This window comes from Danio rerio, chromosome 19 (genome assembly GCF_049306965.1).
Source record: "Danio rerio strain Tuebingen ecotype United States chromosome 19, GRCz12tu, whole genome shotgun sequence".
NCBI lineage: Eukaryota > Metazoa > Chordata > Actinopteri > Cypriniformes > Danionidae > Danio > Danio rerio.
The window spans coordinates 50573990-50590774 of NC_133194.1; the positions used below are offsets into that span (position 1 = coordinate 50573990).

Genomic DNA, 16785 nt, shown 5'->3' on the forward strand with positions numbered 1-16785 from the left:
ATGTGCGAATATAAAACTACCTTTACCTCAAAGGAAAATCGTATAATAACTTTGCAACAACCGAGGGAAACCAAATGTTAAAAAGGCTCTTCATAAAACCAAAGCTAGTGTTAATCACAAGTAAAATAAGATAGAAATGTGATTTTCCCCGCTTGTTGTTAAGGTAGGCTACATTAAAGCCAACTTTAGCTTTTTCCTTGACATCAATGGGGGAGAAAACGCTTAACAAGATGCTTTTCACATTATCTATGGAATTAGGACTCATCCTTTTCACAGTAGTTGAGGTTAATCACAAGTACAATTTGAAGGAAATTTGGGTTTCTCTGATTTGTTTAGGTACATTAAGCCAGCGGGTCCCAACAGGGGGGGCCTGGCCCACTAGGGGAGAGGGGTCTGGCTGCAGACCTGGTGCAGTACAATCTGGGCTGCATCCAATGCTTTTTAATGGGCTCACCTAACCCCACCCCTAACCCTACCCGTCACAGTGACGTCACTCACTCCATTTGAGTGCGTTGTGTCTGACATTGCATCGCTGAGTGATGCAGTCTCAGCTTGCATCATAAAGGCTGCATTCAGATACTGTTGCACTAGGGGGCCTCAGCAAGCTCTGTGGGGCTCTTGTCATATTTGTTTTACAAATTTTAGCAGTGGAAAATTAGGAGAACAATCATGTTGCCTTAGTTCATTTTATCCCTTGGCTGACCAAAAATGGACAAATTTGTCATATGCACTCCACAAATAAAGACTGTAGAGTCTTACTGATTCGCCTTCAGCAGCTAATACTAATGACCCAAGCATACTGGACCCAGGTGTTGAAGCTCCAAACATTTCAACAGTATCCGGATGCAGCCTTTATGATGCAAGCTGAGACTGCATCACTCAGCAATGCAATGTCAGACACAGTGCACTCAAATGAAGTGAGTGACGTCACTGTGTGGGGTAGGGTTAGGGGTGGGATTAGGTGAGCACATTAAAAGCATTGGATGCAGCTCAGATTGCACTGCACCAGGTCTGCATCCAGACCCCTCTCAAACATTTCGGGTCACAGCGCATGCAATACTATAAACACCAAGATAGTTACTTGAACTATGGTTTTATTTCATTTTCTCAAAGCAAAGAGTCCCTGACCCAGCCACAGGGCAGAAACTGCGCAAAAGTTCTTGCTAACATATGCATGAGGCCCAGGGGCGGATTGGCCATCTGGCAATACTGCCTAATGCCAGAAGGGCCGGACCATTTTGCCCAATCGGCAACGGCCGGCTGGTTTCGAGATGGGCCGACCCAATCAGAGGACATAATCAAAATCTGGCAAGAATGTCAAACAAACAGTAAGTGCAACACAAGCTATAATTGTCAGAGATGGACCGTAAAAACGGAGAGGCGGTGCCGAAAAGCTCATTAAAAGCAAAAAATTGGTTCTGAAATCAAACTAAAGCTGCGGTCACACTTGACTTTTCTTCCCATAGACTTCCATTCATACGCACGCGAATGCGTCAGACCGGAGACGCGGGGTCATGCGTCAAGTTTCGCAGGTTGCTGCGGTGCAAAGTTCAAGCTTGGTGAACTCTGACCTGCAAAATCAAATTAATTGACTGCGTGAGACCCATTGAGGATTAAAACATGACCTCTCTGGACAGAAATTTAAAACATGGAGCAATCACCCGCTTTTTAATGTCTAATAATCTTGTTTAATCCCGCCCCTTTTCGCAGCGCTGCATGACAGAATTTCGCACTCACAAACTCTAGTGTGACCGTAGCATAATGCATTCAATTAACTGAAATATTTTATGTGTATGGGTGTTTCCCAGTGATGGGTTGCAGCTGAAAGGGCATCCACTGCATAAAATATGTGCTGGATAAGTTGGTGGTTCATTCCGTTGTGGCGACCCCTGATTAATAAAGAGACTAAGCAGAAAAGAAAATGAATGCATGTATTAAATTGTCATAAATGGGTTGTTTTTGTTCCAGTAACATATATTAAATGTTTAAATATATATTATGATATTGTTTGTATTATTCCACCATCTGCACACTAATATAAGTGGTGAATGTCCGTGTGTGGAGCTGTGTCGGTGTGGTAATGTGGGCTGGTTTGGCTACAGTGCCAGGGCTGATTTTTTCGTCCTAGTCTGCCCCTGATGAAGCCATCCAAATTAATAAGATATTTACTGACGACTGATCCTCAATTCAGCAAGATGTATCCAATTATAAAAATGGCCTATTGATGTTTTGCTTTTATATTTTACATATTATTTGTGCATAAACATATCTAATAAACAGTTTTTTGACATTTGTGTTTGATATAAATGTGAAAGGGGTCTTACAATAGGGGGTCTCAGGCAAACATTGCATTAAGACACGTTAAGCTTTTATCACCTTAAGCGTTTTAGATTGTCCCGTAATATTCAATTCATCAGCATAGAACTGATATTAAAGGCCATGTTTCTGAATGAATATACATAGTAATCCCATATATTCCCACAATAAAATATCAGCAACTTTCAGTGTGCTTATTGTGAACAGTTGCACATAGAATACAAGGAAAAAGCCACCCACACCGATCCGAATGTTTGTCAATCCACAATCCAACACACGTGCTAAATGTCACTTACAACTCAAATTAGCAGGCGAGCAGCAGATTTTTCCCGGATTTAGATGATCAACCGAACAAGCACTAATTTCACGGCCATAAGCCGCTCCTGAAGTTAAATTATGTAACGCAGCTTGATGAGGATCCGCGCAGCGCGCTCACCGCCCAAACCTTTATCATTTTCCCCGTGCGCGTCCACCAACCGAATGTCGCGTCCCCGCGCATGCGCCCTTACAAATCCCATGGATCTGCTTTAAATCACTCAGAAGACAACGCAGGCAGAGCTGCACATCTACGCATCCCTTCCATTTCTTAAATTAGCCACCTTAAGCTTCGAGATACCGCCCCCAATTTCAGTGTCGGTACGGAGCCGCCAGGCCGGGACAGAGACGGAGAGAGAGCCCTCGGCCATGGAAGCGCTCGGACCCGGTAAGTGCTGAAAATAAGCCGAGTGACAGCGCAGCGCGGGCCGTTGCGCCGCTCACTAGGGCCCGCGGTCGAGCGCTGTTTAGGCCTCGACGGAAAAAAACGAAAACAAGCCCTCTATCACGCCGCACACGCTTGTCAAAACCGTCATAACGTCACAAAGCTGTCGGTAATCGTGTTATATCCTCAAGAACGAGTGTGTGAGACGCCAACAAGTGTTTGTTTATCAGTGAATGAGCGAGCTCAGTGCGGAAGACAGGACGGCATTGTGTGGGGATTTAACCACACGCATCTTCCTTCCGCGTCTGCCCTCAACAAGCCTGCGTGATAAAAACACCACCTTTCTTTTCAAGCTAACCATTTTGTTCGACTGTTTGTTCGTTGGACGTTTATAAATATCGTTATTGATTTGCTGCGCGAGCTCGAGACGCTAATAGAACGCGCGTGCGTGCGTGCGTGCGCTGGAGAACAAACGCGCGCGGATGTTGGTTTTTATTGTTGGCGCTTTGTGTGATGCCCATGTGCGTTTGTTTATTCCCAAATGCTCTTCATGCCAGAGGATAATGGTTGACAGGACTTTAAGCGCCTCTGTCAAGTACATGACTCCACGCACAGCCAAAAAACCAGCCGCTCCACTGTTAATGAACTCTCTGACCTTTGACAAATGATGATCTCCCATAGTGATATGCATGCTAATTAAGCCATGCCTGTACATCATCATCGTTTCTGAGAGCTCAACAGCTCATACTATCTTTTATTAGAAGCCTATGTTTTCTTTGCTGCACGTAAGGCATCCATGCTTCAGAAAAGTTGCCCTCCTCACTCTCGTTATCTTAATTTTCACTCAGTGCTGTCTAGAATCACTTCTGCTGTCTGTAAACACTTCTGTTTATTGCACAGTTGAGGCAGCCTCATGAATGCCTCTTAATTAGTGCTTTGATACAGAGCACACTTCATAAGGAGAATAATAGGATGTGTGGTGTGGCTTTGTTTAAATTGATCTGAGTGAAAACTATAACCAATTCAGATTTTTTTGGCAGTATTTGCTTTATAGCAGTGATAATTGGCATTGGCGGGTTTTGCAAAAATGACAATCATGTTTGCATTTGCTTTATTTAAAATGGATTAATTTTCTCCAGCACACTTTGGCTGCAAGCATCTTGTGGTCCGGCTAACCAACATCAGCTAAGAGTTTTTTTTTTTTAATGATTTACAGATTAAGCTTGTTAGCATGAGTAATAAATTTACCCTTATTGAACTCGATCTCTAGTCTTATTAGATTATAATGTAGTAATATAATTATTTAGCATCATTAAGCAATTATATACTTTTCTATAATTCATAATTGGTCCTGTAATCATCTGATGTAGAATATTTCTGCATGTGTCTTTTCATAAATATATCAGTTAAACTTTACAATAATAAAAGATATCACCCATATTTGGACATTTTTTTAGATTCACAGAGGTTATATCAAACATTAAAGCATTAAATTTGCATTTAATATACTTTATTAATCAGTTTTGTGTTATGATTTGATGTAGGACATCTCATCTCTGACCCTTTAGCAAATTCCCATTATGCAATATAATTTATTTTTTCACTATCAATTCAGTTCCTGATTAAAAAAAATTCTGTATTAGAAATTAAATGCATTAAAAACTGCGGTTAGTTTAGATTTTGTTGCATTATGAAATTATATTTCATTTTAAAGTCATGGAGTTAAGATGGACGGCATGAAGGATCAGCTGCTCTGATAGTGGATTTATTGATTGTGGCATTGATGGTGTGATTCAGTGTGCCAGTAATGTGGATCTTGCATATCTTTGTCATGTCTGCCTGTAATCCAGGTGATCTGCCTGTGTTGTGTGGCTCAGTGTCACTACTGAGTCATCAGCTGCCCCTCACTTTAAGCCAATCATGCCATTTAGCTCGCCAATGTCACGGTGTGTGACACTTTTAGCCTGTTGCCCACCGGTTAAGATGTAAAGCATGCAGAAAACAGTTCACGCTTAATTCATTAATGCTTTTATCATGTGCTAATCAACCTACAGTGTCGTCTTCATGAATTGGTGATTTATTATTCTATATTGTTTGATCAAGATATGCATGCTATTATTTTTGTCTAACATTCAGATATTCTTTATTGATGAAATGCCTTCAAAGCCTTTTGTTTTCTTTCTGAAGCTCGAAACGTCACCTGTGGTGACAACTTGATTATATTCGTGACCCTGGACCTCAAAATCAGTCTTAAGTTGTGCAGGAATAGCCAACAACAAATGATATGGATCAAAATTAGGTTATTTTTAAGCCAAAAATCATTAGAAGTGAAATTCATGAAGACATTGAGCAAATTGTTTGATGTAAATAAATATATCAACTTATTTTTCGATTATTAATTTGCATTGCTGACAACTTAATTTAGACTTTCTAAAAGCAATTATTTATTTTTAACCCTCATATTTTCATTGTATAATTGTATCTCAGGCAGATATTGTCCTATCCAAGCAAAGCATACATCAATGGAAAGCATATTTAAATGCCTCTTGGATGTATAAACCTTTCTAAGATCCTTCTGACTAGCTTTGTGGTCCAGTGTCACATATTATATACAACAAATGATTTTAAAAATAATATAAACATAATAAATTTTTTGGGAGCTGTGCTATGGCTATATTTTATTATTATTTTTGTTTTAGTTAAATATGTGAGGGAAAAAACAAGTGTGCAATGCATGATTGATTATTCTACTGTGATAAATAAACGGGTCATATGTTTCGAAATAATAATGCGTTCATTATTTGCTTTGATTAGCCAGTCTTATGGCATTATACACAACATTTTACAGGATTATGAATTGATATTTGCAGTCTTTATTGTGGAGTATTTATTAATATTTGTAAAGAATAATATGTGTATACTTAACAGCAAATGCTAAGATGGCTTTCAATCCTTTATGCTTTTACATATCTAATGATTTTTAGACAATTGATTGATGTTCTGGATCAAATGAGCAACCCAATGCCTTTTTGTTCGCTGCTTACTTTACTCGTAATTCAATTGAAAGCATTAGGATAGCACTGAAAGCTCAGCCTTGATAATGTGTCGGTCGTGAGACAGTCTGAAGGCAGTATCTGCCCACTTCTCTAGCGATGCAGTCTCACATCCCATCTTGGTGTGAAGTGTAACAGCTGAGTGGCCTATATTTAGAGTGCTCTTGGTTTTTGATGAATGCTGGTTTTCCCCATCGCCACTCCAGCTGTGTTGCTGAGTTCAGTAGGGGTAGCTAGTTGATCTTAGAAGTATCTATATTTTTTAAACTGTCAGTGAATATTAATAATTGAATAATAATAATAATAATAGTGCTGCAGAGTAATTGAATATTTACTTGAATAGACCATTTTGAGGGATGCAAACAATGACAATGGTCCTAATGTATTTTCTGTTTTACATTTTAATTTCTATAGTTTCCGAGAATCCAAAAAGAGCAGCATATTGATAAATAATGTTATGATAGCTGTTTTAACATTAAGTTATGATTGAATTGCCTCTTGTTACAATTATGAAATGGTTTGACAACAAGCAGAAAATGTTCTTGGGCCAATTACATCACCACATTGAAATGGTCTATAGAAAATTAAAATTCTAATGTTCCTCCACTGTATTTATGCTAATTGGGTCAGTGTTTGTTCACAGACTCACACTTTTTCAAATCACTTTTATTGTCACATCATCATCAGCAGCACATGTGCTATGAGGAGTAAAAAGCAGTGTTCAATACAATGACAAACTCCTAAACAAAACGATATACTGTTAACAATGTTGACGATAAATACATAACACAATATACACGCATATGTAGACACAATAGTATAATTACCCACTATAAAGTATTTAATTGAAGTATCGATTATATGTGAAATACTTGGCATTGGATCGGAAAGAAAACAATTGGCCATCCTTAGAGTTCAGAGTATTTTGTTGGCATTAAGAGGAGGGGGAGCCATAGGCAGACGGACTGTATGTGCAGGGGACGAAAGAGCCGTTTGGAGGATTTCAATTGTTCTTGGTGCTGCTTTGATTGCTAACTGGAGCATGTAGGTCTGTGAGGGGCTTAGACCCCTGCAAACCTCAGCGCTTTGACAAAAGGGTGCATCATATTACTCTGATTGTCCCCAAGAGCCATGCATTACCCCCAAAAAACATGGTGCATTCAGAAATGAGTGAGTTTAATATCTGTTAATTAACATTTTCCATATTTTGTGTTTTTTTTATTTATTATTTATTTATTTATTTACGGTTGTGAATTGAATTATTTGATTTTGATCTGCTCTGTTCACTTTTAATGGTGAAAATTTAACTCTGCAGTTTAACAAAAGGACTTATTGACTTTGGTCATCTGAAAACAGATTGCAAGAAATAAAGAATTAAGACAAGCGACTCTATTACATGGTTTTTGTACTGTAATTTACTATAACACCTGTACAAGAAATATTTGTAAATTAGCATTAACTAATATAGCGTTAATAATTTTTCGTATTTGGTGATCCACTGATGTTTTCCATTTTATTTATGGTCAAATTGCATTGCAATGTGTTATTAAGAAATATTATATAGAAAAGTATTTTTTTCACTTTTTTTTCCACCAAACTTTTCAACATCAAAAAGTTTAAATACTGCAATTCAAAAGCATGAAATAAGAATTGCAAAATAAATGAAACGTCTGATTTATGGATGTTTTTTTACAGTGTAGATTGATGCCAGTGCTGCTTTTCATTGAGTTGAATGGAGTGAGTAGAGTAGTGTGTATTATTATAACATAAACACACTTATTTTCATATAGATTTCACTTGACGCTGGACATAAACTGTATAAAGTGTTCTGGAAAACATTAATTCAATCTTTTAAAAGAAAACAAATCATGCATTGTCTATTAGTCGTCTGGTATAATGGTCAATATGATGCAAGTAGGGAAAAAAAGACGGATAAATTATTGCACACACACCTCTTCAGCCTATCCTATATGTTGAGATATAACATGGCTGTGAGTCATCCAGATCTCGCCCCCCTGTATGACCCTGCTGTCGTCTGTCTGCATTGGACACACACTCTTTTGTCTGATGGCTTGTGTGCGGCAGCCTGGAGGCGGGACATTAATGATCGCCTTTTATTGTTCCTTATTTTGTTGGGTTAAAGGTCACGGTGGGTGTCATGTCGCCTTGTTAGGTTGTTTGTGTCCGCGGTGTTCCCTTGTTGATCAATCTGAAAACCGGACATGCTCCGTATGGTGTTTTTCATGAAAGAGAAAGCGGTTTTGATCAGACGTTTGTCGGTATCAATATTTTTATTTATTTACTTTTTTTATTTATTTATTTTTAATTACTGGAGCCTTTACTGTGATTTCACCAAATTGACCTAAGCTGCTAAAAAGACTACTTTAACAGATGTAGTAGTATCCAAAAAATGTATTTGTTGTGCAAGTTCAGAGTCAATAAATGCATTGAACAAATTAAATTGGAATAAGACGATGAAGAACAGTTGCTCACACTTTACAATAAAGACTCATTAGTAAATGTTTAATGCATATAAATCAACAATAAGAAATAGCAGTATTTTGTTCATTTAAAACATTTATATTAATTAAAAAACTAAATTTATTAGTTATTCCCCTGCTGAAAAAAACAGCTTAAACCAGCCTAAGCTGGTTGACTGGTTTTAGCTGGTTGACCTGCCTGGTTTTAGAGGTTTTGGCCACTTTCAGGCTGGTTTCCAGCCCTTTCCAGCTTGGTCTTAGCTGGTCAGGCTGGAAAATGACCAGGTAAAACCAGCCTGGTTTAAGCTGGACATAGCTGGTTTTGGCTGGTCATTTCCCAGCCTTATCAGCTAAGACCAAGCTGGAAGTGGCCAAAACCCCTCTAAAACCAGCCTGGTTGACCAGCTTAATCCAGCCAACCAGCCTAGGCTGGTTTAAGCTGTTTTTTTCAATAGGGTCGCTCCATTTAAATGATTGTGACTTTTGATTTCGTTAGACATTTAGTTTCTATAATAATTAAAATTAACATCATAACATGGTAGAAATTAACATCAGCTACAATTATTAATAAATACATTTTGTGGTGGTCTTTACATTCACTTAAATGAACTGATGTTAAAAAATGAGCCTTCACCATACAGAATTAACCAACTAATGGCCGTTAAAGTGTCACAGAATTATTAATGTCATAGGCTTGAATAACATTGTGAAAAATGATCAGTTTTAAAAATAAATTGCCTAATAAATCTTCATTATTTGACGCTGTCATGAACACCACCACCAATAAAACATTGTTTAAATATTAATTCACTGTAATGCTAATGATATCAATATTGAGTGTTTATCAGGATTATATCTAATGTCAGTGTATGGTTCAAGTCAAATCTCCTTTTCTATACATTATTAAAGACTCACGAAACACAAACACATTTTTTGAGCTGTTGACAGTCGTATATGTGTCAGACACTGCTAAAAGCACTATTAGGACACATATTTTACTAAAAAGTAAAAAACCGGTAGCCATTGACTTCCATAGTATCTTTCTTTTCTCTATTTTGGATGTCAATGGTTAGAGGTTTCCAACACCTTCAAAATAACTACAGTTAACTACTAAAAAAAGACACTCATGATAGTTTTCAAGCACTTAAGAGTGAGTCAATTGTAAATTTTCTGAACTTCCCCTTTGTCTTTAAACTAATATGTTGTTTCTTCTTCCAGGCCCGCCTGCCCCTACCTCCCTCTTCCAGCCACCGCGCCGGCCCGGCTTGGGTACGGTGGGGAAGCCGATTCGCCTGCTGGCCAATCACTTCCAGGTGCAGATCCCCAAGATCGACGTCTACCATTATGACATCGACATCAAACCTGAAAAACGGCCCCGCAGGGTCAACAGGTGAGAACAAGCTAATAAGCAATTCATATGAAAGGGATAGTTCAGCAATATTAAAAAAATTCTGTCCTTTTTTCTTTTTTCTTTTCATTTGGTTTTTCTGGCCAAACCTTTCATTGTCTTTTTTCTGTTAAGCACAAAGGAAGATATTTTGAAAGATGTAAACCAGTAACCATTGACTTCAATAGTATATACTTTTTTTTAATTTATTTTTGTACCATGTGTATCAATGGTTAATAGGGATGCTCAAAATAATCGATTAACCGTTAACTGAAAGGATGCATTTGTAACCTATTAATGGTATCAGTTAAGCAATGAAAATCTATTATTTTATGTATTTTGAGATTTGGCTGCATAAGGGCCGATCACCAAATGTGCTTTTTGCGTTGAGGGGTATCTTTTGAATAGTTTACTAACGGCTGTGAGCGTTTTGGACAACTTTGAGCGAAAAAGCGTGTCACGTCAGTCGCGTCGTTTTCATTCTTCAATCGAATGAAAGCAGAGGCAGGGTTTCCGTTGAGGAGACAGCAGTGTTTGTTGTCAAGACGACAACGGAGAACTTTTAATGATGATGTTAAGCTGAGGCTTTCATTTAACAGCTTATAAAACATGTTTGCAAATTAATGCAATATCAAATGCAGGGTTCAACGCTAAGGATTTTTTTTATTGGTCCGATCGGGCTAATGGTTTAGTTTTTTACTTGGCCTGCCAAAATTTTCACTGGCCCCAATATATTAAATAATGTGTCAAAAATAATGTTTATAATTATTAAAATGTTAAAAAATAAAAAATTATTAAATTTAATTATTAAATATTATATATATATATATAATTATTATTTATTAAAAATCTCTCACCCTGGGCCATCGGGCAGTCCTTATTGTTGAGCCCTGATATGTAAACAACAACAACATTGTTATATGTTATGTAGTAGCCTATACTTTACAAAGTCAACACATTAGCCTTAATGTTCAATGTCTTTTATCACACACAGCACACATGAACCATGAGTGAGATGGAGGAAATAAGTCATAATCATAAGACATAATCTTTAAACTAATGACTTTTATGTAAAAATGTTGAGGTTTTGTGATATAATATTAAGCATTAATTTAATGCATATTTTCCATGGAGCGATCCATTTAATAGCCTGATATTTTTATTTGATGGATTCAGTGTTTTCATTTTGCAATCTAAATTTTTAATTTAGGTGGAAAATATTTAGGGCAGGCCTATTTATTTTATTCTTTTTATGTATTCTGTTTTGCTACGCTGTTGGGAACACTGCATATGCATGATTGCTGTTATGTTCTGTGTCGGCTGTTCACATGTTAAAATAAATTAGTATTTAAAAATGCAGTATTTAATGTGTTACACAAAATAAACACATCAACTATTTTTTAAAAATTAAATAATTTAATATTAATCTGAACAGTTAACGAGCAGCGATTGGCAAAATTAACCGAAATGAGCATCACTAATTAACAATTTACTAATTATTTTTAGATGTCGTAATTTGTGTTAAACAGAAAAAAAGAAACTCAAAAGTTTAGGACCACTTGTGAGGTGTTTTTTATTTTTATTTTTTTATATTTGGGCTTGATCAATCACTTTAATTTCTATTTGTACATTCTGGTTCATGTTTAAGTTTGCTCCATATTAATGCTAGAAGTTGTACATTTACAGTGTTATATTTACTAGTACCATTTACCAGTACCACCGTGTGTACATACATACACACACACACATATATATATATATATATATATATATATATATATATATATATATATATATATATATATATATATATATATATATATATATATATATATATAATTCATTTAATTTGTTTTTTACATCTATAATATCATACAGCTTACAGTGTGTATTTATTTTTATTTTTATTAATATTATTTATTTATTTTTTTGTGTGCAGAGTACATGCACATGTATAATGTTAAATGCAAGGTTTTATTTGATCATTCTTTTGACAGCACTAGTTTGTTTTTCTTTTTTTTTTAGAAAAAAAATTAAGGATTCCTTGTAGAAAGTATTTTTTTAATAAACAAATGTTTTTGTCGCTTTTGATTAGTGCAATGCATCTGTGCAGAATATAAGCATGCATTGCACTTAAAGTCTAAATCTAGACTAGGTAAACATTAGCGTCAATTGTGATTTTTAAATTTGTGACCTGTTTTATTCCTCAGAGAGGTGGTGGACACAATGGTTAGACATTTTAAGATGCAGATCTTTGGGGACCGGCAGCCTGGATATGATGGAAAGAGGAACATGTACACGGCACATCCGCTACCCATCGGGAGGGACAGGGTAAAGCATGAACTAATACAGCTTTATTTATTTATTGTTTTCCACAAATGTTGAATAATAAAAGTAATTCTAAAGTCGTTTTCATTAGTTTTTTTTCTTTTCCCCCCATTTTAAAGAGATAATTCATCCAAAAATGTCAATTGTCATCTACTAATTTTTCCCCTTGTTACAAACCCGTTTTCAGATTCTGTTGAGCACAAAGATATCTTGAAAGATGCTATTTCTGTTAGCATTTTATGTTTCTTCTATAGATATCAATGACATTTTGTTTTTGGTTGAACTGTCCCTTAAATATGGCTTGAAGAAAAAGAAATGAATCTATTGCATAATGGGTAATTCTTCAGTGAATCTGGAGATCTGAGAAAGCATTAGAGTTGTTGTTGTTGTTGTTGTTGTTTTTTCACCCGCTGCTGGTGTTAAAGCTGCTTTTACAGTGAGCTCTCTTTCTGTTTGCTGCAGGTGGATCTGGAGGTGACGCTGCCGGGTGAAGGGAAGGATCAGACTTTTAAGGTGTCTCTGCAGTGGGTGTCGGTGGTCAGTCTGCAGATGCTACTGGAAGCTCTGTCTGGTCACCTGAACGAGGTGCCGGAGGATTCAGTTCAGGCTCTGGACGTCATCACTCGTCACCTGCCTTCCATGCGGTAAGATTAAAACACTGCCTGCATGCAGGAGGAGGATTATTAACCTAATTATTCTTCAATGCGGAAGTGTGCTCATTTTTGCGAATTGCCTTAGAACTTGGGAGAAATGACTAGGAATAACTTCTGCTTGCTCTAGAAACAAACGTCTTCCTGACTACCTAAAAAGTGGAATAATGTAATAAGAACATATCAGTTTGCATCATCAAGCAGCAGAGCGAACCGTTTTTAATGTCTAAACTCAACCTTATGGGCCTGCATGCTTTTTTCGGGCCCTGATATATGTTTTATTAGTCATAATGCAATGGGAATTATGAATGCATCTACCAAAGAGCTGCAAATAAAATTGCAGCTTATTTCTGAGAGAAGTAAAATAACACTGTTCTGTCCTATAAATAGCTTTTTTTTTAAAAAAGCACAATAGCTTTTTCTCAAGTTCTCACGAGCAACACACACTTTAACTGCATGATACAGCATCATTTAGAGAATTAAGGACAATATATGTCTATTTAAATAGGCTCGTGCAGGTTGTCTATACATTTGATCAGTTTTGAACATGACACCATGTGTAACACCACTGTAGTTGCATGAAAACTATTTTAATAATGTAAAAACATATTTTAAGCCTCTAATCCTAAACTGCTGACTGCTCATGCTTGAGTCTGGCCAGTTGTGAAAGAATAATGTATTATTAAATATATATGGCTTCTTAACAAAATTACAAAATACAGTCATTTAAATGCATATTCACTTTCTGTCTTCATCAGCGGTTGCCACATCAGAGTAGTCCACCAGCTCTCTGGTGAATGGATTACTGTATTTGCATTTACACATTTAATTTAAATATTGATTTAATGCATTAGATTAAAATGATGTATTTAATTCATACAATTAAAGTAATGCATTAATTTAAAATAATATAAATTTCTGCTGCTGGGGCCAACCATATATTCTTACATGGGGGGGGGGGCCCAAAATTGCACTGTTCCCTTGCCTCTGAGTTGTTCATGTAATTGATAATTCAGATGTTGTTTGACCTGAGATCTGCATGTGTTTTGATGCAGGTACACTCCAGTAGGCCGGTCCTTCTTCTCTCCACCAGAGGGCTACTATCATCCACTGGGAGGAGGGAGGGAGGTGTGGTTCGGTTTCCATCAGTCTGTCCGTCCTGCCATGTGGAACATGATGCTCAACATAGATGGTGTGCCTTTTATTTTATTTATTTATTTTTATGCAAAGATTAATCTCATCCAAAAAGGAAGTTGGTTTTGACATCATGCATGTGTGCATATTGTGTACATTTATTATGCGTATATATGAATGCATTGTAAATGAATACAACGATGAAGGTTATGCATGTTTATTAAATGCTATATAAACATGCATATGTTGTACTGTATCTTTAAATAAATACAATATTTTTAAAATATTTTATTTTTGTAAATACAATTGTTATAAATGTTATTTGTTTTTATTGTAATTATTATAAAAGCGCTTTGTTTTATTTTCTTTAATGCATGTGTCTTTTAACTTCTGTGATTATGTTTGAAAAGCGCTTTGAGATGCTATATTTTAAAGGCTCTATATAAAATGAAGTTTATTGTTATTGCACGCACGCATGCATGCATATATTTGAGTGTTTATTTTTAGATACAAATATTTTTATATGTGATGCAGCTTGAATATAAATTTTAAATGTCTGCTTTTATGCATGTGTAGGTCAAAACAAACATTAATTTAGGATGCGAATACATTTAAAAATAATAATAATAATCAATCATGTGGATTCTCTTTCTTGTTTTGTGTTTCTATGTATTTTGGGAAGATGGCTAACTATTATCATCCCTCCTCTCATACAGTGTCAGCAACAGCGTTTTACAGAGCCCAGCCTGTCATCGAATTCATGTGTGAGGTTTTGGACATTCAGAACATCAACGAGCAGACCAAACCCCTCACAGATTCACAACGTGTCAAGTTCACCAAGGAGATCCGAGGTGAGAGATGGAGAGAGGCTTATGGTAATTCATTCTGATTATTTAACATTCTTCCATTCTATTAATATTATTTATTCTAATTATTCAGACATTTGTCCTTAAACTGCTCCTGTGTGTAGCACTAGTTTCTTACACATCTCCTCCAATACCTTCAGTCGTGTTCTGATGTGATTTTTGAATGTTGTAGCTGTGAAATAACTCTAATCATTCAGCGGAGTGATATGGAGCTGTAATGCTCTCGAAACCTGTCGGAACTACTTTAGCTGTGCCTTTATCTGACTGAACAAACCCTTTTAGTATTAGTTGAACTGTAATTTATCCATGTGATGGAATTAAAAATCTGAATGTTCTGTATCATTGCTTCTCTCTCCAGTATCACATGATGTTTCAGAAATGTAAATAAAAATTAAAAACATTGTTTTGTTTTTTTTGCTCATTAAGTGTTTCCTATTAATGTAGAAATGTTATTTTGGAAACATTACCACAGCTACGTTTGGCTCACTTTTGCTTGCATTGCTAATTTATTGTCATTGTCATTTGTGTATTTAGGACTGAAAGTGGAGGTCACACACTGCGGCCAGATGAAGAGGAAGTACCGTGTGTGTAATGTCACGCGCCGCCCAGCCAGCCATCAGACGTTAGTGTCTTAACATTACATTAGCGCAAAAATGACTGTACAAAATGTTCTTAAAGGCACATTTCACACTAGAAAACTGCCATTGTTGACACGCTCTCAGCTTGTTCTTTAAGATATTAGTAAGTGTAATTAATTACAATTATTCCAAACAAATTGAGATATTTTGAAGAATGTTGGGAACCCATAGCCATGTTTCCATCGGCTTTATGCATGTTATAAAATATTGCATTAAAAAATAAGATGTGTATACCTTTTTGAAAATATTAAAAACATGCAAACAACTGAGTATAGCATAGAAATTGATATAAAAGAATTACTATTTAACAGGAGGGCTAATCATTTTGACTTCAACTGTATGTAATTTGTGTAATATCTAAATATATTTAATTTATGTTCTCAAATATATCCATGCATGTGTGTATTTATCAATGCATAATAAATATGCACAGTACACACACTTGAATTGTCAAAGCAAATTTTTATTTTGTAAGCGGTTTAATGCTCACAGGACTCATTATTATATTCCACACGTTCCTGCAGGTTTCCTTTGCAGCTTGAGAATGGACAAGCTATGGAGTGCACCGTTGCCCAGTATTTCAAACAAAAGTACAGCCTGCAGCTCAAATACCCCCACCTGCCCTGCCTCCAGGTGGGACAGGAGCAGAAGCACACGTACCTTCCCCTGGAGGTGAGAACCACCGCAGTCATATAAAGTGATTTCCAGGCTTTGGCATATGAGCAACTCCATGCAAATGGCAACCTTGCCATGGAAATGGTGAAACCCTTTCTACATTTGCTTTAGGCTTGTGTTTTACAGTACTTTAAAAATAACTTTGGTTAATCAAATATAATAGTTGACAAAGTCATACAAGTGCCAATTTCACATCTGCCACATCAATACTAGAGAGATGTCGCATATATAATTAGGCTTTTTCCTCATAAATACAAAAATAAAATCAATGTTTCCATGTTGAGATCAAAGCCAACTCTTATCCTTTTAATTGGCTTTATTTCTACAAAGGATGGTGTATACTGTAAACCTGCATACTTTTTTTGGTCACATCCATAATGCATGTTTATTTCCCTCATTTAAAATCTAAAACGTGTACAGATTGATATTTTTCTGATCCCATAACTCTCTGGTTAGTAGTTTTGGTTAATAATAACCTGTATACTTTCTCTGTGCATTTATGTTTAGAATTTTTACTGCAGATGTCTCATGCATAATGGTGGAACGTGCTCCTATACG

General features: G+C 36.2%; 2 protein-coding genes across 6 annotated transcripts in view; one reads left to right on the plus strand and one right to left on the minus strand.

Moving 5' to 3' along the window:
- The window catches only part of clspn (claspin), a 38052-nt gene extending 35313 nt beyond the window's left edge, over nt 1–2739 (minus strand). For all 5 annotated transcript variants that reach the window (XM_073931947.1, XM_073931946.1, XM_073931948.1 and 2 more), the window contains exon 1: nt 2613–2739. The gene's annotated coding sequence lies outside the window, so the exon portion shown is untranslated. The remainder of the gene's footprint in view (nt 1–2612) is intronic.
- Nucleotides 2740–2877: 138 nt separating this feature from the next.
- The window catches only part of ago4 (argonaute RISC component 4), a 36820-nt gene continuing 22912 nt past the window's right edge, over nt 2878–16785 (plus strand). The window contains 8 exon segments of the mRNA NM_001252559.2: nt 2878–3019; nt 9768–9939; nt 12147–12267; nt 12727–12908; nt 13970–14106; nt 14765–14899; nt 15449–15536; nt 16077–16224. Coding sequence (NP_001239488.1) covers nt 3001–3019; nt 9768–9939; nt 12147–12267; nt 12727–12908; nt 13970–14106; nt 14765–14899; nt 15449–15536; nt 16077–16224 — 1002 coding nt within the window. The 5' untranslated portion in view covers nt 2878–3000.